At 46.8% G+C, this 22,796-nt stretch overlaps 2 protein-coding genes across 2 annotated transcripts; both read right to left on the bottom strand.

Annotated features, from left to right (window-relative positions):
• Positions 1 to 769: 769 nt before the first annotated feature.
• On the bottom strand, positions 770 to 1,649 carry LOC108574653. The gene is made up of 2 exons (XM_017937277.1): positions 1,218 to 1,649; positions 770 to 810 (listed from the first exon to the last, which is right to left on the bottom strand). Exons 1-2 carry the CDS (start codon positions 1,645 to 1,647, stop codon positions 770 to 772), a joined length of 471 nt encoding a protein of 156 aa, XP_017792766.1. The 5' UTR covers positions 1,648 to 1,649.
• Positions 1,650 to 7,902: 6,253 nt separating this feature from the next.
• LOC108574648 lies at positions 7,903 to 9,415 on the bottom strand. The gene is made up of 4 exons (XM_017937272.1): positions 8,996 to 9,415; positions 8,642 to 8,883; positions 8,239 to 8,529; positions 7,903 to 8,194 (listed from the first exon to the last, which is right to left on the bottom strand). The coding sequence occupies exons 1-4, from the start codon at positions 9,413 to 9,415 to the stop codon at positions 7,903 to 7,905; spliced, it is 1,245 nt and encodes a 414-aa protein (XP_017792761.1).
• Between the last annotated feature and the right edge of the window lie 13,381 nt (positions 9,416 to 22,796).

The raw sequence follows: 22,796 nt of genomic DNA, 5'->3' as shown, positions 1-22,796 counted from the left end.
GGCCTAGTACCGACCGCTAAATATTTTACATTAAGGATCCTACGGCTTGTCTATATAGTGCGTGTACCCCTTCGGATCGTTGTATGCCATGCACCAACACGATCAACTCCTGCTATTTGTCCATAGGGCTGGACACCGAATTTGCATCAGCCATATTGTATCGCTCCAGGACCTTTCTGGCGTACCAAGATTGATGCAAGAAGATAGCGCCGTCAGTGTCCTGCTCTATCTGAAATCCTAGAAACAAACTTAAGTCGCCAGTAGTTACATCAAACTCTCTTTTCAATTGGACTAGCAACCCGTTCACGATTTCTTCGTCTGTTGCTGTTATTAAAAACCATCGTCTTTATACAGTAGCGGACAAAAGATTAAGACGAAATGGAAAAAATAAATAATTGATTTACTTTCCATAAAAAATATAAATACAGTGTTCTACTTTTGGTATTAACTAATTAGACATTTGTTTATACACTTACAAAAAAAATTTCGTTTTGATATTTTGCTCAGTAGCGAAGTTACAAAAAAAGGAACGAAATCTGTATAATATTTCGTCGGTCAAAAGTTTAAGACTACACAAAAAATATTAAGTTTTGGTAAAAAAATATGCACAATTTTTGTTTAAATTCAATATTTTGTCCAATATCCGTTATTTCTTATCACTTCGGTACATCTTCTTGGCATTGAATCTATTAGTTTTTTACATTGATCTACCGTAATATTACTCCAAGCTGTTTCAATTGTAGAGTAAAGTTCATTCAAATTTTTCGGTTTATAACCTTGTACTGTCTTTTTTATGATGCTCCACAAGTTCTCGATTGGATTAATATCTGGTGATTGGGACGGCCACGGCAGCACGATAATATTTTCTTCTTGAAAAAACTGTTTCACAACCCGAGCCGTGTGCTTCGGATCATTATCATTTTGAAAAATAAAATCATCACTCATATTGTTGCGTGCAAAAGGTAACATTGTGTTCTTGAGTATGTCCATGTATTGAAAACGGTCCATAATTCCATTGATACGACATATCGGACCAGGGCCGCTTCGAGAAAAACACGCCCACACCATAACGTTTCCACCACCATGTTTAAGAGTTTTTAAAACGCACTGTGTTTTCAAACTTTCGCCAATTCGACGTCTAACGTACCGTATCCCGTCAGAACAGACGCGATTGAATTTCGATTCGTCAGAAAACAATACCTTTTGCCAATCTTCACTTGTCCAATGCTTATGAGCTTTAGCAAATGCAAGTCGTCTTTTTCGATTCCTAGAACTCAGCAGTGGTTTCTTTTGGGGTTTTCGTCCTCTTAAGTTAAAGTCTTCTAATCTTCTCCTAACAGTTCTAGCACTAATTTGTGTATCGTTTTCATAGTTTATCTCCGCAGCAATATTATTTGCACTACGAAAACGATCCTTTTCGCTCAATCGATGAATCCGGCGATCCATTTTCGGTGTTGTTTTCCGTGGTCTTCCGTTTTTCGGTTGATCGCAATACATGCCTGTCTTTAAAAATTTATACCAAGCTTGTTTACAAGCCGTTTCTGACCTGTTCACTATATTTGCTATTTCGGTGAAGGTTTTACTTTGCTTTCGCAGCCTTACGATTTGTTCCCTTTCGTTTTCAAGTAAATTCTTTGATTTACCCATAGTCTGTTCCTACCTAAATGAATTTTAAGCAATAAAAGGTACACTAAACAATGATTTTGACATTCCAGAATCAAAATGTTCAAAAACTGTACTCGTACTCACGTTTTACACAGATCGTCTTAAACTAATGTCCACTGTTTCCAAGTGCTAATGCTAAGCGGTAACTAACTGTTGTAACTCCTACATTGTTTGTATTTAACAACTGACTGTCTGAGGTTACGAAGGTCAAACATACAGCTACGTTATTCCAAAGAGACAAACCGAATAGAAGAACAATATGCGTATAAGATGTTTGTAATCTGGTTTACAAATCATCGTCTCAAACTTTTGTCCGCTACTGTACATTGGCAAATGTTCCTCTATTGTTCCCTATTCCTCGAACCCAGGAACAAAAATTTCAAACGGGGACCCTTGATGACCGCCGGCTCGACAAACCGAGCGCAGGACACATCGGTTCTTACCTACTCGCGCACGAACGCGCCGCTTCCTTCGGAGTCATGTATACCTCAGCTAATATTAAGAACTAGATTTTGAAACTTCGTGGAGGTATTCTCGACATGTTAATCTATCAGAAAATGCAAAAAAAAAAAAAGTGACGTTTTTTCAGTTCGTCACACTAGGAAGACCCCTTAAGGGGTTACACTACCTTGGCGCTCGGAAAAATAGGTATAAAAATAAACTTTTTTTTTACGCTGCCATTAAGTATATAAAATGATCTTTATTTTACACACATATATATATAGTAGTTTTATGAACAATTTACAATATTACCGATTAAAAAAAATGAAAAATGGCGGAGATATAAGCCGATAAGTAGGACCCTCTTTTGAAAATCCTTGCTGATGGTGTACTTGATTTCTCTGTTAGGCATCGTCTAAAACATAATAAATAAATTTTTTCTTATTTAAAAGGGTAATAGCTAAAATGTGACGTAGGGAAAAATTTTTTAAAATTTTTTGTAGAAATGACAGCTGTTTGAAAAAAAAAACTCGAATTTGCATCGAAATTTTGAGTTTAAAAAATTTATAACTTTCGAACATGGCACCCAATCACCAAAATCCTACGTCACATTTTAGATAATATTATAGAAAATAACTGTTGTAAATTTTAACCAAATCGGTTAAGTAGATCTTGAGATATCGTGTACACCGTTTTGAAAAAAGTAGTTTCGAGAAAAACGCAAAAGAAAAAATAGTACGACGTCAGCGTCTTAAAACCAAATATTTTTTTTAATTACCTTCAATCTGCGATTCCTGGACCGTACATGAGGTCTTCTATTGTTGCCGTGATGTCCTCCGCTTCCTTTTGAGCAGCTCTTTTCAATTTCCTAGCCTCTTTTGTCTCCTGTTGAGCTCTTATGTTGGCTATGGATATTCGTTGTGAATCCAAATTTTCGGAAAATTTCAGCGTGCTTAGGCCAATTTCAAGATTTAGTAATTGCATAATTTTTAATGCACTAGTATATCCATCATTAAATATACTAGCAGCAATATAAGATGCAATCTCAACAATTTTTGCACCACTGTAATGTACTTTTGGAGCCATAGACCAAATAACAGCGTTTAGACTTTCGTTGTTATTTTGAGTGTATCCTTCTAAACAACGTTCTAATAAATCGGTATCAGTTAATCTATCGTATACCGGTTTAATTACTTTTTGGACAACTACAGGAATTGGATTTTTATGCTTATAAGAATCCAAAGTTCCAGAGGCTTTTGCTTTCTGATACGAACACCAGGTATCTTCGCCGGATGGGCACTTGTTATGTTGTAGCTTTTCATCAGTGGATATTTTATGGTAATAAGTTGCCCATATCGCATTTTTCATTCTTTCAACTGATGTATTTATACTCCTTCTAATGGCAAGACCATAGTAAACTGTTAATTCATCAATAAGTTTTGCTGTCAATTTACCTCTGCCACCTATACCAGGATTATCTTTTTTTATTTTGCGTAATTGCGTACCCATTCGCTTTTGCACGTGACCTATGCATTCCTTTTTTTTAACAACTAAATTTTGATATGGATAAGAGTCAAAAATTCCTTTGTAAGTCTTACTGTCTCCATCGCCTACGTAATTACCATATCGTACGTTATAAAGTGTATCAGATCTTTTGAACAATTTTACAATACTATCCACTTCCATTTTTCCAGCAGACCCATTGTGATTGGCAGAACATTTGTCTGAATGTTTATTTTCCCACTCATCATACTCCTCAGTACCTTAAAAATTTTTCCAAAATTCGCAAGCTTTACAGTATGAACATTTTACTATAAGATCAAGAACTTTTCCTGAGTAAAACGATATAAGAGTAGAAATGCCTAAAAGGGAACAGTAACCGCGTTTCAACCAAGTTCCATCCCCTGAAACGGTGAGTTCTTCTACTTTTTCTAATTTTTTTGACTCTTCAACAGCAGTTTTCATAGACAATTCACAAATAGTTTTTGTAGCAATGTGAATGTCATTCACAACTTTATCGTAGAACGAGCGGAAAATTGGTTTAGGTAAGTCCATGATTCCACAGAATTTCTCTATTCCTGCTAAACCGATTCCAAGAAGTCTGAACGCAAAAACTAATCGTCTATTCACATCATATGCTTTAACACCGATAGGAGGACATGAGTTTATTAACCCTTTTAGTGCCGGGCGAAAAACGGGTGCCTGTGCGAAGATAACCGGACGAATTTGACGAATTTACTAAGGTTTGGAAAAAAGCTCATAAAAACCAAACTAAAAATGATATTTACATAATTCAAAAAGCAACGTATTACGGAAGAAAGGGAGAATAAAGTAATGGCAATAGTTTTTCAATATTTATTGAAAATCATATGAATAACATAACTATAAGACATCATGAAAAAGATAAAAATTGAGTTTGTGGTGTGAAATGTATTTAAAATCTCAGTTTGTTATTGTGAGGTCGAATTACAGATAAATCGAAAGCGATTATGCTTCGAAGACGGTCGGTGAGAAGGCGCAAATTTGACGTTAGTCAAATTTGACTTGGCCAGATCTCCCAAAGGAGGGGAGGGGGTAGGTAGGTGGAATAGGTAAGAGTGAGAGAGGAGGGAAGAGAAACTATCGTCTGTAACCCGCGAAGGAGACGTCTGTTGTCTCGGGGAAGGTATTTTGGAGAATTGGATTCAACCTAGAGGTGTTGCTATGACCCGCGAAGGAGCGTCTGCCTCTAGGAGGTGGATGGGTAAGGATGGCGAGGATAGAGACAGGACAGGAAACCTTTTTTTTTTTTTTAGGGTCCGAAACTACCGCCGAGTTGGAGTGCCTCAGCCCGGGCGCAGGGAATCCGTCTTGCGACATAGGCGTCCCGCGCCCGGCGTTGGGTGGCCGGTGGCAATAAGGTTAAGTTAGCTTAGGCCCCTCTACTTTTCTCAACTGGGCTTGGGACCAGCTATGGCAGTCGCCCCCAAGTCGGTACGCCCTCCCAGTGGGACTCTGGGTGGCCGCCTTCCAGGGGGGGTTAGGCGCAGTTACATAACGCAGATATAATACATACCCTATGATCAAAAAGTACCCGGAATTTGTCAATAAAACGAAAACGGTTCAATTATTCATCGATATTTATTTTATTCCCTTCAAAGTAATCTCCATCGCAAGCAATACACATATGCCAACGCGTTTTCCAATCTTCAAAACATTTTTTATAGGCCGATTTTGGGATCGCCTTCAGCTCCTTCTGCGAATTTTCCTTTATCGCCTCAATGGTCTCAAAATGCTTTCCCCGAAGTGGTAATTTGAGACGTGGAAACAGAAAGAAGTCACACGGGGCCATATCAGGTGAATATGGAGCTTGTGGAACGGTATTGATGTTGTTTTTAGTTAAATAGTCGCGTACAATGTGAGACGTGTGCGCTGGTGCATTGTCGTGGTGGAGGAACCACGAGTTGTTTCTCCACAATTCTGGCCTTTTGCGTCGCACATTCTCCCTCAAACGCTTCAATACGCTCACATAATACTCCTTATTTACTGTTAGACCTGGTGGAAGGAATTCGAAGTGGACCACACCACGACAATCAAAGAAAACGGTCAACAAAATCTTGATTTTGGATCGACTTTGTCGTGGTTTCTTGGGTTTTGGCTCGTTTGAGAAGCGCCATTCCGATGATTGTTGGTTCGTTTCGATGTCTCATCACCGGTAATAATACCTTCGATAACATTTTGGCCCAAAGAAAGCATTTCCTTAGCGACAGCAATGCGATGCTCTTTCTGCAAAACGTTCAGCATTCTCGGGACAAGTCGCGCTTCAATTCGTCTCATGCCCAAAACATCGTTCATAACGCTATGCACCGATCCAAACGAGACTCTAATATCAGCTGCTATCTCCCTGATGCTCACACGACGATTTTCGAGCACAATTTCCTTAACTTTCTCAACATTTTCGTCAGTCACAGAGGTAGATGGACGACCGGAACGAGGCAAATCATCAACCACAGTACGGCCATCTTTTAACTTCTTGTACCACTCGTATGCTTGTGTTTTTGACATTGTTGAGTCTCCATAAGCTACAGCTAACATTTTCAATGCTTTCGCACATGAAATTTTGTTCGAAAAACAAAATTTCAGGCAGACTCTCTGCTCCACTAAATGAGACATATCGAAATTCGCAGAGTACACCAAACTATGACTTGTTTACAAGGCTATTACGCACAAACTATCCGACAGATTGCGCTAAAAATTGATGTGTAAACAAATGAAAGATGTACCAGCCTAGAAAACAAATGATTTCGACAATATCTTCAGCGCGCTTCGTTTAAATGACAAATTCCGGGTACTTTTTGATCAGAGGGTATTTGTTGTCTCTCATAGAAGTCTTGGTCCCTATTGGCGAAAAACTCTTGATGCCAATTTCTTATCATTAAGGAAGTTTTGCAATGCAAGAAAAACATGGTAATTGCTTGGTGCCAGGTCTGGACTGTATGGTGGATGCATCAAAACTTTCCAACCAAGCTCCCGGAGTTTCTGGCGAGTCATTATAGACGTGTGTGGCCTGGCGTTGTCCTGATGGAACACAACACCTCTCCTGTTGGCCAATTCTGGCCGTTTCTGGTCCATCGCTTATGTACAAACACATTCACACACAATTAAGTCCGCACCCTTGAAATCCTCGCATGCACTAAAACCCCAAAGGTTCATTCACACGTCCTCGCACTCGTAAATATATACAATTTCATTGAAGCTATATACAACAAAGAAATCTGTCCTGTAAATGATTGAATTAAATGTACAATTCAAATATATACAATTGTCCGTCCGCTGTAAATCGGCGGCGGAAATTCTTCCTCCGTCCGCTGTAGAAGGGCGGCGGGAACTCTTCTTTCACTACACTTCACACATCACTGCGGTCAGTAGCCGAGTCTCCGGTCGTCGTCCTCCTTCTTGGTGAGGATGTTGTGGACGACGCCTTCGATCTTGGCCCATCTCTTCTTGCTCTTCAACATCTCGGCGATGATGTTTTCCGGTGTCAGGGGCCCGCCCCCGACATTCCATTCTATACAGTCCCTTTCCTGTCTCCAACCGGGGCAGTCGAACACCGTGTGGCGCACGCTGTCAGCTTCACCTGCGGTGCAGTATCTGCACCTGTCGCTGCGTCTTCTCTTGAATCGTTTTAGATAGAGGTTGAACGTACCGTGACCCGTGAGGAATTGGGTCAGGTGGTAGTTCACCTCTCCGTGTGCTCGTTTTACCCATCTCTTTATGTCCGGGATGAGGAGCCTCGTCCACTCCCCCGTCTTAGATGGCTCTTGCCATCTCTTCTGCCAGGCCTTCATTGTTTCTCTCTCCTCTTCCTTCTTAATCCTGGCTTTGTGCCTCGGGGTCACCGTACCCGTCAGGCTCAGCTCCTTCTTGCGGCGGTGTTCCCGCATTCTGGCTGTTGCAACCAGTTCGAACGGGGGGATCCCGGCGATCACACCCGCTGCCTCCGTGGACACCGTACGGTAGGCAGCGCTCACTCGCAGCGCGCACATCCTCCTGACCTTGTCCAGCCAGGCGTTAAACATCTTCGATCTCGTGCATGGGGCCCATATGGGAGCCGCGTACATGACGACCGACATCCCGACGGTCGCCAGCAGCTTCCTCCTCAGCTCCCTGGGTCCCCCCAGGTTGGGCAGTATCCGGCCGATCTTGCTCATGACCGTCGTGCCCTTCTCGCTGACAGCGATCACGTGCTTCAGGAGACGCATTCTTTCTCCCAGCGTCACGCCCAGGTACTTCACCTCCGCGCTCGCCTTGACGACCTTACCTCTTATCGTGATCTCTGTGTGTGGGGGGGGGGATTATGCCCCTCCTCCGGTCGAGAATGATCGCCTGCGTCTTGTTCTCCGCGATCGTCAGTCCTAGACTCTCGATCTCGACCATGACGTCCTCCACCCTTTCCGCGAGCCGTGGAGCTCCTTCTGCGACGTCCGTGTACTTAACCATCACGATGGTGTCGTCGGCGTAGCAGACTATCTTGACATCACTGCCCTCCCCCTTGGCCAGTATCTTGTTGTACGCAATGTTCCAGAGCAGCGGACCCAGGACGATGTCCCTGTCTTTACACTAAGATAGTCACTCACCAGTACCTGCATGTACCGCGGCATGTCCATGTCCTCCAGTCCTTTCATCACCGCGGGCCATGTGATTTCGTTGAAGGCGTTCCTGATGTCCAGAAGCACTGCCATCACGCCCCTCCTCTCGAACATCGCCCTTTCGACGTAGGCGTCCACTTCCTCGAGGGCCTCTATGGTCGAAAGCCCCGGTCTGCAGCCGAACTGGTTCCGGTTCAGCTTCTCCTCGGCCCATCCGGCGATCCTGTTCGCCATCACCCTTTCGAACAGCTTGCCTGTGGTGTTCAGCAAGCAGATGGGCCGGAACTTCTTCTCCCTTCGGGATCAGTACGATTCGACTCTTCTTCCACTCGGGCGGGAAACGCAGCCCGTCCAAGCAGTCGTCGAATGCCTTCTTGAACACATCCGGCCTCCTCATGCCGATGTACCTTACGATGTCGGGCGGGATCCCGTCGGGGCCCGGTGCCTTGCCCCGCTTGATCCTTCTCGCCGCTTTGAAGACTTCGTCTTCGGTAACTCTTCTTCCTATCTTGTCGTCCTCTGATTCGTTGTGTTGTGGACGGAGTTCCTCCGGCAGTGGGCCGTTGGGAAACAGCGTGCTGAGCACCCGTCGGTGTTCGTCCTCCTCGAGCGTCGTCCTGCTCTTGCCTGCCAACTTTCCGCAGACCACCTTGTATGCTTTCCCCCAGGGGTCTTGATCCACCGTTTTGAGCAGATCCCTCCAGACTTCGTCCTTTCTTTTCGCGATACTCCTCCGCAGCCTGCGTCGCGCTTCTTTATACTCCTGCGCGTCTCGGGTGCAGATGTTCCTTCTTTTGTCCTTCTGGACTCCTCTCGCTGGCGATCGCATCCGACCACCAGTAGGCGTTCCTTCTTCTGCTCGGTCTATTCTTGGGCATCACCCTGTTGCAAATGGCGCTGAGTACGTCCCTCAGATCGCCGGCTGCGTCGTCTGTGAGATCCAGAGCCAGATCTCTGGTCTCCTGATCCAGCTTCCCCCATCTTATCTTTCTCGGGTTCCATGTCGTGGGGGGTCGCTGACTCTGCGCCCCCGAGGTTCTCCCGTCCTCTATTTCGTAGGAGACGTACAGGTGGTCGCTCAACGTCTCGAGGTCCAACACCTGCCAGTTTTTTACACCATCGGCCATCTCCCGCGTGGCGAATGTGACGTCGATGATGGACTTCACGTCGACCTCACGCATGTCGGCCCGGCGCCCACGTTGCAGCAGACCCAATCCGCCGCAGCCAGGCCGTCCTCTATGTATCGTCCACGCTCGTTTCTTCTGTCGGCCCACGCCGGGGAACGGGCGTTGAAGTCACCCGACTAGTACGGTTCGGAGAGAAGTAGCAGCTTACTATCCCCCGACCGTCCAGCTTTATCATGACGTCGCCAGCGCCGCTCCACACAAGTTCGATCCGCGCACCCGGGTCCCTCACCCAGATGGCGGCTTTCTTATCTCCGCTGAGGTACCATCTGCCACCGCCGCTCTTCGCACTGGCTGGTTCCGAGACGACGGCTACCGTGGCACCCCTCTCTTGCATGACCTGCCCCAGCAGGTCCTGTGCGGCTCTCGAATTGTTCAGGTTTGTTTGTATAACCTTGGGCATTCGTGTTTAATTCTTTGGTTGTTGGTTTTGTCCCTCCTTCCTTTGACATTTTTCAGCAGAGTGGCCGTACCACCCGCATGCTCTGCATCTCCTTCCAGGGCCGGAGAGGAGCCTAGCCCTGGCGTTGGACCATCCTATTTTAAATTTATCCTTGCTGCACAGCTCTTTGGCTGCTCGGCTGGGCAACAAAGCAACTACAACGCGCTCCTGCCAGAGCTCGAGGATAGCCCTGACTGTCTGCGCTTGTTCGTTTTCCTCTTCAGTCATGGCGGTGGTGTCCGACACCGCCTTTAGGATGGCCTCGTTATCTGTGAGGGCATCTATTCCCCTGATCTTTACGGCGTCGCGCGGGCCCAGTCGCCGGACCTTTGCGACTCCTGGAATGCTTTCCAGTCTTTCCTTCCACGGCTTCGCTCGGTCGTCCTCTTCCAGCTCGAACAGGATCTCGCCAGCCATGGTTCTCCTCACAGATTTGATCCCCGTCATTTCCTCATCTCTGACGTGAGATCGGATGGCCTTGAGCGCATCCTCGTATTTCGTGGTTTCGTGTCGTACGACGACGGCCACTCCTCTGGCGCGTCGTCGTCTCGGTGTTGCGGTCTTCTTTGTCGCCGTTGGTTCCGCTGCTCTCTCCCTCCTCGGCGGCGGCCTTGACGTCCTTCCTTCCCTCCGTGGTGGTGGTGGCCTCTTCACCGCGTCGGCCCATCCTGTCCTTCTCGGCGATCCCTCGATGCAGGAGACGTCGGTCTGCGTCCCGACGCTCCTGGTCTTGGCCGTTTCTCTTCTCTCTTGATGCACACGCGCACCGGACACTGCACTTTTCGAAGCACTGATCCCGGCACTCGTCGCACCTACGTTCGCCGCACTTTTACTCGACCGCGCACTGCTCAGTTCGGGCCACTCCGTTGTGCCCCTGCCTGGAGGCCGCCTCCGCGTCGGCTGCCTAACTGTCTTTTCGGTCTGTTCGCAGTCTTTGACCAGGTGCTGCTCGCTGCCGCACCTGTAGCAGCGTTTACTCTGTTCCTTACAGTCTCGGGCGAAGTGTCCCATCGCGCCGCACCGGAAACACTCGCCCGCGGCCTTGAACTCCCGGACGCGGCACCGGTTCCACCCTAACCGGATGTCCTTCATTTGGACACATTTCGCTACGTTTTCGGCGCTCATCTCGGCGCACGCCGTCTGCGTGCCGCCGAATCCCTCCCGGATGTAGACAATGCTCACTTCCGTTGCCATGAGCTTGGAGAGGGCCGTGGCCAACTCTGCCTTTGTCAGGAGTCCGTCTATCCCCGAAATGTGGAGACGTCCAGCCCTTCCTCCGAGTACCTCCGTCTCCACACCGGCGGCCTTAGCTCTGAGCATGAGCTTTTTGGCTTCAGCCGCGTCCTTTGTGTGTATGAGCACATCTTCCGTGTATCAGCATCGTCTGACTCCGACTAGGACGATGCCGTCTATGTTGACCTTCTCTTTGACCTCCGCGAAGGTGGCGCGGAAGTCCTGGCCTTCCTTGGCCTTTATTTTTAGTACCGCCTCGCCTCTTTCCGGCCTGCTCGTTGTTTTAGCAGGCGATTTTGGGGGCGGCGCGGGCGTCTTCTTTCTCGCAACGGCTATCTCCTCCGGTCTCCTCTTCACCGGGGGTGACTTATTGCCTGGCGACACTGTCTTCTGAGGTGGAGATTCGGGCAGGGCGCGCTTCCTCTTGCGGCCCGCCTCCCTCTTCTGTCTTGGCGTTGTCTGCCATTCCTCCCCTCGAGGATGGTGTCTTTTATTAGCTTCGCCAGCGCCCCGCTGAAGCCTCTGCTCTCGAGGACCGGGTAGACTGCTTCCGTCATCCTCAGAGTCCAGGCGCTCAGGGCCTCGAATTCTCGCCCCTCCTTGACCATGGTTCTCGTATCTTTGAGAATATGCATGATCTGCAGCTCCGCGTCTTCCCTGGTATCCCTGCGGAGGTTATTACTCGACTTGTATTGCTCCCTTACCTTGCCAGCTATTCCTCTGAGTTCTTCTACGATCTCAGAGGCCTCAGCTCTCGTGTCCCTCGTTGCGCCGCCCTCTCGTCGCTCCATCTCTGCGGCGAGGTATGTATAAGGCGAGGCACGGTCCGTCTTCATCCTCAGCCATGAAGGGGTTGATCTCCACCTCCATGGTTTCCGGTGTTTCCTCTCGACCGGGGGGGATTGGCTCCTGCCTCGTCTCCCCGGGAGAATTTGTCCTCACGATCGCTCCGCGGTTGCTTGATGACGATCCAGCCTGGCCCGCTTTACCACCAGAATCTGGACCGGCACTGGGGCCTCCGAGCTCCCCTGCGCGGTAAGTGTCCTTTCCGTTCGTTGTACTGTCCATTTTTATTTTCTGAGTTCGCCGTGGTCATCGTTGTTGTCCCGTCCTGGTACCCCTTGTTTCGTTCGTCTTCCGCCCCCGAAAGAGCGGAAGTCCAGAGAGCCCCACGTGAAGGTGAAACAAGAGGATTTAGCCGTCCAGGATCCGCCGACTTCGCGTGGTGTCGTGCCAGCCAGCGCCCGGCATTCCCTCGACTCATCGTCGCCATCCTCCGCCGCCGGGGCGTCATCAGGGGTCAACCTAACACTAACCGGCAAGCTCCTTTGCAGTCTTGTGCTGATCCCCAGGACAGGAAACCTGGTCCTGGAGTCTTCGTTCGCTTCGTACTGACTTTTGCAAGAATAAGGAGTGTCGTCTATAATCCGCGATCCACATATATAAATTTTGAATTAACATAGGTAAATATGTCCAGGTTATTTACTGAAATTGCCGACGCCGGCTTGAATCTTCCGTTTTTGTTCACGTCAATGATGAAGAGTTTGGGATGCTCTGTTTTCATTAGGGCAAATCCGCATAGAGTGGTAGAGGTGGTTTGTGTCAGTGCAAATACGGTTTCTCCTGATGTTACCGTATATATTGTTGGTCCCTGACGTTTCTTGGGGCTTAATCTTTCTGCTTTCCCGTCGTACTTGCGGAAGTTACAGTAGTCCGTGGGGAGCGTGTTCCAGTAGGTATATCTATTTTCAGAGTCAAGGCAGCTACCTGTCTGGAGTTCGCAGTGTTGTCCCGATTGGAGAATTATTTGGTTTGATGATAACTTAACCGTTGCTTCGTAATTCTTTATTGAGATTTTTACAACGGCTTGTACGATGATGTTATTCCAGGTGCCGTGCGGATCGTAAAAGCGGATTGTAAAAAAATTGTCAGCTACCACATGGTATCCCTTCATAAAATAATTTCCCATATTCAATAATTTGTGTATGACGACATGACTAAGACTGTTTTCTTTTATTTCTTCTTTGTCCCGTTGATTCTGGGCTCCTTTATAGCAAAAAAATGATAAACAATAATGAGTAACTGCATTGGTTAGCATCCAAAATTTGATGCCCCATCTATGATGCTTTTTATTTGGCAGATATTGTGTCAGTGAAGTTCTACATTTCGTGCCTACTAACGATTCGTCTATGCTCAAATGTTGATTTGGCGAAGAATCAAATTTGAATTTATTATTGGCATGGGTAACAACAGGCTCAAATTTTACTGTTGGGTCATATTCAGTATTATCATGTGCTGGTAAAGTGTTATTGTCCACAACATGGAAGAACTTACAAAGCAATTGGAATCTATTTCGGCTAAACATTTGCCCAAACCATGGAATCTGTCTATAGTTTGTTGACCAACAACTGAAAAGCGTAGGTCTACGTGTAATTCCCATTTCCAACAGAACGGCTATAAAAGCCCTCAATTCTGAGACTGTGGTTGTCTTCCACTCTGCTGGAAGATTCTCACTCTTCGTGGGCAGCACGAACACGATTCGGTGCGCAATGTCCGAGATGTCCACAAGTCCTGCAGTACGCATGAACAATTCACGCGTCTCCCCTCCCGTCAGCGTCGCGATGGAAAAAGTATCCACTACCTGAGCCAGAGGGTACGTCAACTGGGACGCGATCCACGCATCACGCCCCAGACTTTGAGGCCCATCGTTCGCGTTCAACGTCACCATCCGAACGCTAGCATCGTGGAGGTGCCAGTCTTCACCCCCAGCTCCCCCTACCCTCAAGTGCCCTTCCTGCCTCATGGCCCACTCCAGTACGTCGGCGGATATGAAGATCGCATCATAGTGCCAGTCTCCCAGCCTATCCAATGTGATGATAGCCCTCTCCGCCACCTCAGGGCGGGCCCAGGCCCAGCTCACTCCTGTTGGCTAGACCAACCTATTCTCTCTTAGTTCATCATACAGATCTATCTTTAGAGCCAGTGACCTGTAATCGTGTTGCTCTCCCGCTATTGATTTCTCCATTAAGCTGGCCAGTAGCGGTATGTTAGAGGCGTATCCGTACGTATAGAGGATTCCACTCTGCAAATCGTGCTAAAATCTATCGATTGAAGTATTACTATATATTTTATCGAATATTATTTATTTATTTATTGTTATAATCATATATGTATGTTCTATATAGCATTCAGCTAGAATGAGTTACATGTTAAAGCAATTTGAAAATTGTGTTAAATACAATTTTTAGATACAAATAAAAGTAATTTTTAATCTTTTTAGTATAATTAAAAGAAACTTGTTTGTCTTATTTTTTCATTTATTTTTGGAATCTCTTATACCGTTTAATAAATTTGACATTAAGATTTATAACATTGAGCGCATTTTATATTCTACAGTCCCTGCTCACTTTATTAGACTCACCTCTATAATTATGATATTTTTAGTTTTACCATGAATAATGGGTATAGTAGCCTTATGCAAATATCACTTAATGATGACATATGAATTTTCCATATATTTATTTTACAAAAACAATGGATACAAACACAAATAGATCAATATAATTCTTAAAACAGTAATATTTTGTTAATCCGCCCTTAGCTGCTCTTAAAGTCGCAACTCTTCTGGGCATGCTATCTATGCAAGTTTGTGCAATTTCTTTTAATGCAACGTTATGGTACCAGAGATAGATTATTCTCTCTATCGACTTGGTCTTTGTTGTTATATTTTCTTTGGCCAGTTCTCTTTTCAGGCACTCCCAGACATTTTCAATCGGATTCATGTCCGGTGAGTTGCCAGGCCATGGTAAAAGGGGGATTTTTTGCTCTTGCAAGAAAATTTTGATTTTTTTGGCAGTATGACAAGGTGCCCCATCTTGCATGAACACCTTGCGTCCATTGCCAAACCATTCTTGCAGCTGGGGGAGCAACTTTGTCTCCAGAACCTTCCGATATTGTTCCTGCCGCATAGTTCCCTCTACGACGTAAAGCCTTCCCATTCCCTTTGCACTGATGACTGACCAGATCATCACGGACGCAGGACGCTTTACTGTCCTGACTACACAATTCACATTATATTTTTCTGTTGGACGTCTTCTTATGAACTAGGCCCTATCGTCCATAATTTGAAAGGTCGCTTCATCACAGAAGCAAACCTGCGAATGTGTAAAAGTAATAAATTTATCAAAATGGGATTAGATTTATGAACTTACCATTTGCCAGTCCTCAAGAGACATGTCTTTGTGTAAATTGGCCCAGGCTAAACGTTTCTGTACCATGCTGGGTGTCAGTTTGGGCCTTTTAATTGGCCTCTGACATTTGAAGCTCATCGTATACAAATTTCTTCTTACTGTAGCAACTGATCCAGAAAAGCCTGCCTCCTGAAATCGTTTTCTTAGATCACTGTGGGATGCCCTTCTGTTCTGCATAGCTAAATTTCTTAAAAATCGTTGCCCCCTGGGGGTGACTAACGGTTTTCTGCCACAGTTACCAGCCCGAGCAGCTGTAACTGGTTGGTTCATTTGCACTTTTTTACTTAAACGTTTGACAGAGGATTGCGATACCCCACATTTTCTAGCAATCTCTCGTTGGCTATATTCTGTATTGCGAATTAATGCAATTACAGACGACTTTTGCTCTGTAGAAAGATCTTTACGTTTGCCCATCTGAAAAATTCCAATCGAAGATCAATCGACTGATGCCTTTTTTAAAACCACAATAAAAATTATAGGCAGTAGTATTAATTAGTGAAATAAATACTTACCTTAGAACTTCTAATGCTGTGCAAAATGAAATGTGCAAAAATTAATATTGAGAGCCTTGATTATAATGTAATACACAACAAGCGAAAACTACAAAATTTCTAGGTTAAGAAACACTTCAATCAGAATTCGATATTACCGACCTAATTTTAAATCAAACCAACTACATTTGGATAGGCAACCCATAAGGCAAGCTTGTAGTACGAAATCATTACCTCATAGGTTGAAAACAGCGTTGAATTCCTTATAGGATTTCAAAAAGCACCAATTCTTCAGGTGAGTCTAATAAAGTGAGCAGGGGCTGTATGTCAACCCCACATTCGCCCGTAAAAGCTCTTATGTTAGGTTGTGTCCTCGTGGATCAAACCATTCTTGATCACCCGTTGTATTACTATCCACACGTTTATTCTCTAATGAACTTTCATCTTCGGACGAGCGCAATACACGACGATGACGAAGTCTAGGCAGCAAAATTTGTTCGCTTGATGTATCACTTGATGACGTATCCATTTTCAGGCCAACAAAATTTAGAATTTTTGGTCAACAAGAAGTTCGAGGAAAGTTTTAGAATGAACGAAACTGGGCTACGATTTGTGTGCAACTGAGGATTCGTTAGGCGTTCGGGCGTCATTGGGCCTCGCTTTTCGGTTTCTTATCTTCTACCAAGGAGAAGGGACTATAAGGATACGAATCCAAAACAGTATTTATTGCGATTGGAAAAAGTCAGGCCCTCGAGTGCAACTCATCTGCAAGTGAGTAAACATGCGAAGACAAACCCCGGTCCTCAAGCCGGGCTACGTTACCCAACTCTGTTTATACTCTGGCTCGCCTATCGGCGAGCGGCTCGGCAGGGCCCGCCTGACGGCTAACTGTGGCGTGAACGGAACGGCACGTGAAACCGGCGTGGCGTTTAACGTGTTCATCAGCGATTCCAGCACCATATAGCAATCCTTCTTCTTCTTCATACGCTTCGTTTTGAGCTTGCAACTCCTCTTTTCGAGCTTTCCGAGTTTCCTTGGTCTCCAAGGCGCTGCGTCGATTTTGTCGGCTCACGCGCCGCTCATTCATTTCTTGTGTGTAACTGAAGCAGCGGCTACCAACTACAATCTTCAGCTCGTTCATCACCAATAAAAGGGCTGAATTTCCTTCATTGAATAAGGAAGCAGCCAAATATGCTGCGACCTCGACTACTTTCAAACCAGAATGCAGGTGTTTCGGAGCCAACCGCCAAACGGTTGAATTGAAACTTTCGTTTGCATTCTGTGTGTGGCCGCCTAAACATCTCTCCAGTAACTCATTTCTCGATAAATCTTCATATATCGGAAGAATTTCTTTCTGGACATCAGGGTGCAATGGAGTCGGATGTGCTTCAGGGTCCGTTCCAAGAGCTTCAGCTTGCTTCCACTTGCACCAGCTGTCTACTCCCTCTGGACAATTTTCGTGTTGTGGATTGTCATCTGTCGATATCATGTGATAGTAAGTTGCCATTATGGCCTTCTTCATGTCTTCGACGCTATCAACATTTCTTCTAATCGCTAAGCCGTAGTACGTGCTGAGTTTTTTCACTAAAGCCTCCGTCAATTTTCCTTTTCCGCCCAATTTTTTAGCTTTCCTGACGTTTCGGAGCCGAGTTCCCATCCTTTTCTGCACGTGGCCTATGCATTCACTTTTGACAACTGTCAGTTCATCACCGTAAGGATTTAAATTGACAACTGCCGTGAACGTTTTTGAATCTCCATCGCCGATATAATTACCGTATTTCACTTCATATAATTCCTCTGATCTCGAAAACATCTTTTTAACAGATTCCACTTCCATGCTTCCCGCAGATCCTTCATGTGATTTTGTGCAAGTTTCTTCGTCATGATCCTCGTCGGTATTCAAACCTTAATATGAAAAATAGCATATTCGTATTGAGCCAGGATAGTGCTCGAGTTGAGATGATCTTTAACTCCTTTCTCTTGAGGATTCCTTTTTCCATTAGCTGGCTGGATGAATTTACACTCCATATTCCGCGGTATGAGAGTGTGGCAGTTATTTAGGATACGTTCGTTATTCCGTATCTACTTTTGATGTCATTCGCACACAGGGCGACACAAGAGCCTTCGCTTCATGTATTGCAATGAGATCAGGTTTCCTTAAACCTAGGTCCGATGTAAAATGAGGCTCTTCCTCAACCTTTTCACACTTCTTTTCTAGAGTTTTTTTCACGTATGCCACCACGGCATTGTGTCTTTCAATTCTTGCTCTGTGCGTCCGATGACACTGTTGCAGTACATGATTCAGTGTTTCGGTAGCGTTGCATCCTGCTCTGCAAGCTCTTGACGCTCGACACCGACGCGACGTCCTAGACCTGGTCAGCAAGGCGTTTATTCGCAGCTTTATGGGGTTAATATAGTCTCGTCCTGTCAAGAAACGAATTCCCTCAATCACCCACTGGTGTTGCTGTGAGATTTTTCTTGACTCTTTGAGGCCCATTTCGTCCACTGACGAGGGGAGCAAACTTTTCCACCTTTCTTCGATCTTTCGAGCAGAATCATAATCAGTGCGTCATTCCGTTAACCTCCTTACAGTCTTTTGTACTTCCTGAGTGAGATAAGGGGCGATTGACCGGTTAACCTTTATAAGTTGTTGCAGCCTCACCCTTCTATGGAGGGGCATCAACCACCTCATCGACGGGATTGACAGCCCGCCATCACTGACATTTGCGTGGACATATGCATTAGGCACGGCGTGAGGGAGGCAAAGCCATTTCCTCACCGTATCCCTCACCGCTGTATCCACTCGCTTCAGCCTACTCAGCGTCGTATTGCCAACTGTGAGCAGATGGTACAGCCCAGGCAAAACAATTACTCTCAGAGCAAATAATCTTTGCTGAGGCTTCAGCGGTGCCCTCGTGAGCCTGTTTACTGCTTGTTTTAGTTGTTGAATTGGATCGATTCTCGTTAGTCCCTCTGGTGTGAATGGGACGCCAAGGTATCGCCACTCGTCATCTCTTTTGAGAGCGGGAAGTGCCTTTCCGCGGCAGTAGAATTGGGTTTTTCCATCGACCACAGATTTCTTTTTGTGCTGCACGTTTCTGACCGCCACCGTGAAGGACTTCGTGGCGTTGATAAAAAGTCCACACTGTGACAGGAATTCGGACGCGGTGCCGATAATCATTTGGAGGCACTTTAGTGTTGACGCCACGAATATCATATCATCTGCGAAGATGAGTAGGGTCTTCCAATATTCACTCCGTCTTCCGGTGGTAATCGTTTAAGGAGTCTATCGATAATCATGTTAAAAATTAAAGGAGACAGGGGGTCACCCAGTCTGACTCCGCCGGTCGGTTTAATTCCGTCCGATTCCCAGCCATCGCACGTGAAGATGGTTGAGCTCCTTTCATACGTGTCCATGACATATCGAACCATGGATTTCGGTAGTCTCATAATATATAGTGTATCTCTGATGGTATTGTGAGACACGAAGTCGAACGCTTTCGCGATGTCAATGGACGCCATATGTAGCGATTTGAAATTTTGTCTGTGGTACTTCAGGATTATGTCCAGGCCGAAAATGTTTTCTGTGCACCCGTCCATAGGGAGGAAAGCTTTTTTGTCCCTCGTCGAGCGGGACCCTCTTTAGTAATCGTCTTGCCAATATTTTGTGGAAGGTTCTGGTCAGAACCGACTGGACCGTAATGGGCCTGTAGTCCTCCGGAAGCTGCGCACCATCCTTTTTCGGTATCAGGGTAGTTTTTGCCCTTAGGAGGTGTTTCGGCAGTTTACCACAGATTAAAAATAAGTTAAATATTCTAGTTAGAATATCCAGCAGCACAGCTCTGAGTTGTCTGGCTGTTAGCCCATCTGGGCCCGGACCTGTTGTTAGTTTCGGGTATGAGTTCTTAATTTCGTCCGGAGCCACAGGATCTCATAGGTCTTCGACATTTCGGGTCTTCTCTGCTCGTTTTCTGGAGATGTAACGACCCCCTCAGTCATCACTGTTTTCCAGAATTGAACCATGTCTCTTTTGGCGGGTGTTTGTGACGTTATTTTATTTTTCAGGATAAATTTGAGACAGTTGCATGGGTTCTTGTTCCATGCTCTTTGCGTCTTAGCGTATTCGACACACCTAGCCTGCCCCTTCGTGATTTTTTGGTTCTGGTGTTTTGAGGCTTTCCTTTCTCTGTTTTGGGTCAGAGGAAAGGTTTTCAGAAGATAAATCTCCAGTGCTTCGGAGATTTTGCTTTCCGACCATGAGGATATGCCCTCACAGATCCGACCTAGACACTCACCATTAAATGTACTTCCGCAAGGTGGTTCCAACTCTTCAAATAGTTCTTTGATGGAATGAACTATATTATTGTTTACAGGAGGACTAGGACTAAGTGTTTTCTCTCTAGGTGTTCTTTTTCTGCCGGTAGTTCTTGTATTACTCGCAGGACCTTGTTCTTATGACTTTTATACCTACTTTGGTCTTTGATGGATTCAAACGTCCAATGTGGGAATATCGGTTGCAACGCCTGCTTGATAAATTTGGTGTTTTGCATGGCTAAATGCGCCTCCTGCCGTTCTAGGAGCGCCTGTTCCTCCGCATTCCATGGTGCCTTTTTATTTTCGATGTTCTCGACTTGCCTTTCATCGTGCCAGTTTTTATGTTTACGTTGTTCGTGTACACCTCTGCTTCTTTTGGTTTTAAAGGATCTTTCACAGATTAGGTATCTACAGGAGTAAGCGTCACTTAAATTAGCACTCTTGGAGTCTTGATCAGTTGAACCGTTCGAGCCTGAGGACCCGCCGGTAAATGGGCAATTCATATCATCCGAGGCTATATTTGTAATTTCTGGGCCAACACATTTAAATCGAGAGGGCTGGCAACCCCCAAGATCGTTAGCGCAGAGGTGGCTCTTTGCTTCCCCCTCGCAAGGAGGGGTATTAGCGGCGGGAATTTGCTAAACCAGACACTTAGAAGGACTGGTCTCGGATCTTAGTACGGGCAATCCGGCCCGACATCTCAAGCGACCGCCTACCCTGCGAGAGTCATAGTTACGACCGCACCGGGGGGGTCTGCCCCGACTGCAGTCTGGTCTGCTTCTAACGTAAGCCGGGCCATGCTCCGGTTGCGAACCGTCGGTTACCGATTACAACGTGAGGTTGCGGCTGAAGGGCCAGGCTAGCCCACGCCTGGTGTATCGCTTCCGTGGGTCTACCCGTGAATGCCAGACAGCAGTATATGACACCGGACTTCCCCGAGATACAAGTATTGTTTGCGGTTCGTGAGGCTCGATCAGACGATCGACCGGCGCCATACCTCGAGCTTCTGCTCTATACCGGCTTTCGCGAGGTGTTGGTATCTCTACTTTCTGGGAACCCTTGCCAGGAAAACGCGCGCTTCGGTGGAGTGCGCGCGACTTAGAAAAACCCTGCTCTCACCATTTGGATCACACAGCAAGTTGGACGTACCTACCCTTTCGGGACGCAGCTCACTTAGCCGACCCTCCAGGCTGCGTGCAGCTCGGAGCGTCGTTACCAGCGGGGGCCACGGGGAGGCGGAGCTGCGAGCATCCGTGCTTGGTCCCAGCAGGATGGCCTTGCTGGCCGATTTGAACCTACCACACCACGGTTCCATCTCTGGAGCCGCGTGCACTGGTGGACGTAGGTTGACAATCCATGCACAATCCATGCATTTTACCCATCACCTCGATTCTAATGTGATTAATCCTGATTCTGTTTGACAGTATGTAATTGTCGCAAAAAAGAAAAAAGGGTACTCAGAGAGAAGATATGGGGCGGGAAAAGGAGATAGAATAAATAGTGTTCTACGGGTGCGGGAGTTTCGTAGTTGGGGTGTCTGCATGCGGGAGAGAGAGAGAGAGAGAGAGGGAGAGAGAGAGAGGGAGGGTGTGAGTGAGAGTGAGAGAGAGAGAGAGGGTGAGAGAGAGATGGAGAGGGTGAGAGAGAGAGAGAGGTGGTGAGAGAGAGAGAGAGAGAGAGAGAGAGAGAGAGAGAGAGAGAGTGATGGGCCGTGAGGGTGGGGTGAAAGAGATTGATTATTCTAGGCGACCTGGCATGCACTCAACATGCACCTTGCCGTGCACATGCACCCACCCTCCGGCTTCGTCTGCCCCGGCGACACGGGGTCCATTGTCCGACTTGCGCTATACGCGGCCTCCTCCTTTCATCCGCGCACGCCCAAGGAGGGTGGCCGCGCTTCGCCTCTCCGCGTGGGAGCGGAGATAGTCGGACCGATCGCGCGTCCACTGCACCGCTGTGGTGGATTTCCCGATTATCGCGTGGGTCCCTAAATCGCTCTAGAAATTCGAATTTTGGACTGACTGTCCTGAAACTTTCACGACTTCCTCGTCATTTGCGCCGGGATCGCACAGCGTGCCTCCTGGCCTCGGCGATCTCCGGCGTCCACCAAGGGACCGGCCTGTGGTGCCCCGAATACGGTTTTCTTTCGCTCATGGTCTCGCAGCACGCACGGTACACCGCGTTGTGCCACGAGACCACGTCGTCGCTATTCCAGGCCTCCCCCCTTCCCTGGAAGTCCCTGGTGAGCGTATCGTACGCCTCCTGGAACTTGTCCTCGTCCAAAGAGGAGGGAAGAAACCCGTGCGGCCTGGGGCGCGCAGCCGCGCTCCTACTAACTACCCCGAATTCGTGGACGAGGTAGAGATGGTCCGACGCCGTGAATAGGTCGGATACAAAACTACGCACAATGCTAACAACGATTCCCGGAGACCCGAAGGCAGCGTCGATCTTAGATCGAGCGTTCCTTCGACAGAAGGTGTAGTTCCCTTCTGTTTCAACGACCGCGAAACACAACCTGTTCACGGTTTCCAGGACCATACAACCCTTTCGGTCTGTGGTCCTGGACCCCAAGCCACGGCCTTGGCGTTGAAATCGCCGGCGACGAGGACGTCGCCCTTTACCCGCCTACACTTCGTCTCCACCTCGTC

Source organism: Habropoda laboriosa, unplaced genomic scaffold, assembly GCF_001263275.1.
Source record: "Habropoda laboriosa isolate 0110345459 unplaced genomic scaffold, ASM126327v1 scaffold238, whole genome shotgun sequence".
NCBI lineage: Eukaryota > Metazoa > Arthropoda > Insecta > Hymenoptera > Apidae > Habropoda > Habropoda laboriosa.
The sequence above is the reverse complement of the archived record's forward strand: the minus strand, read 5'-3'. Positions and strand labels throughout refer to the sequence as shown.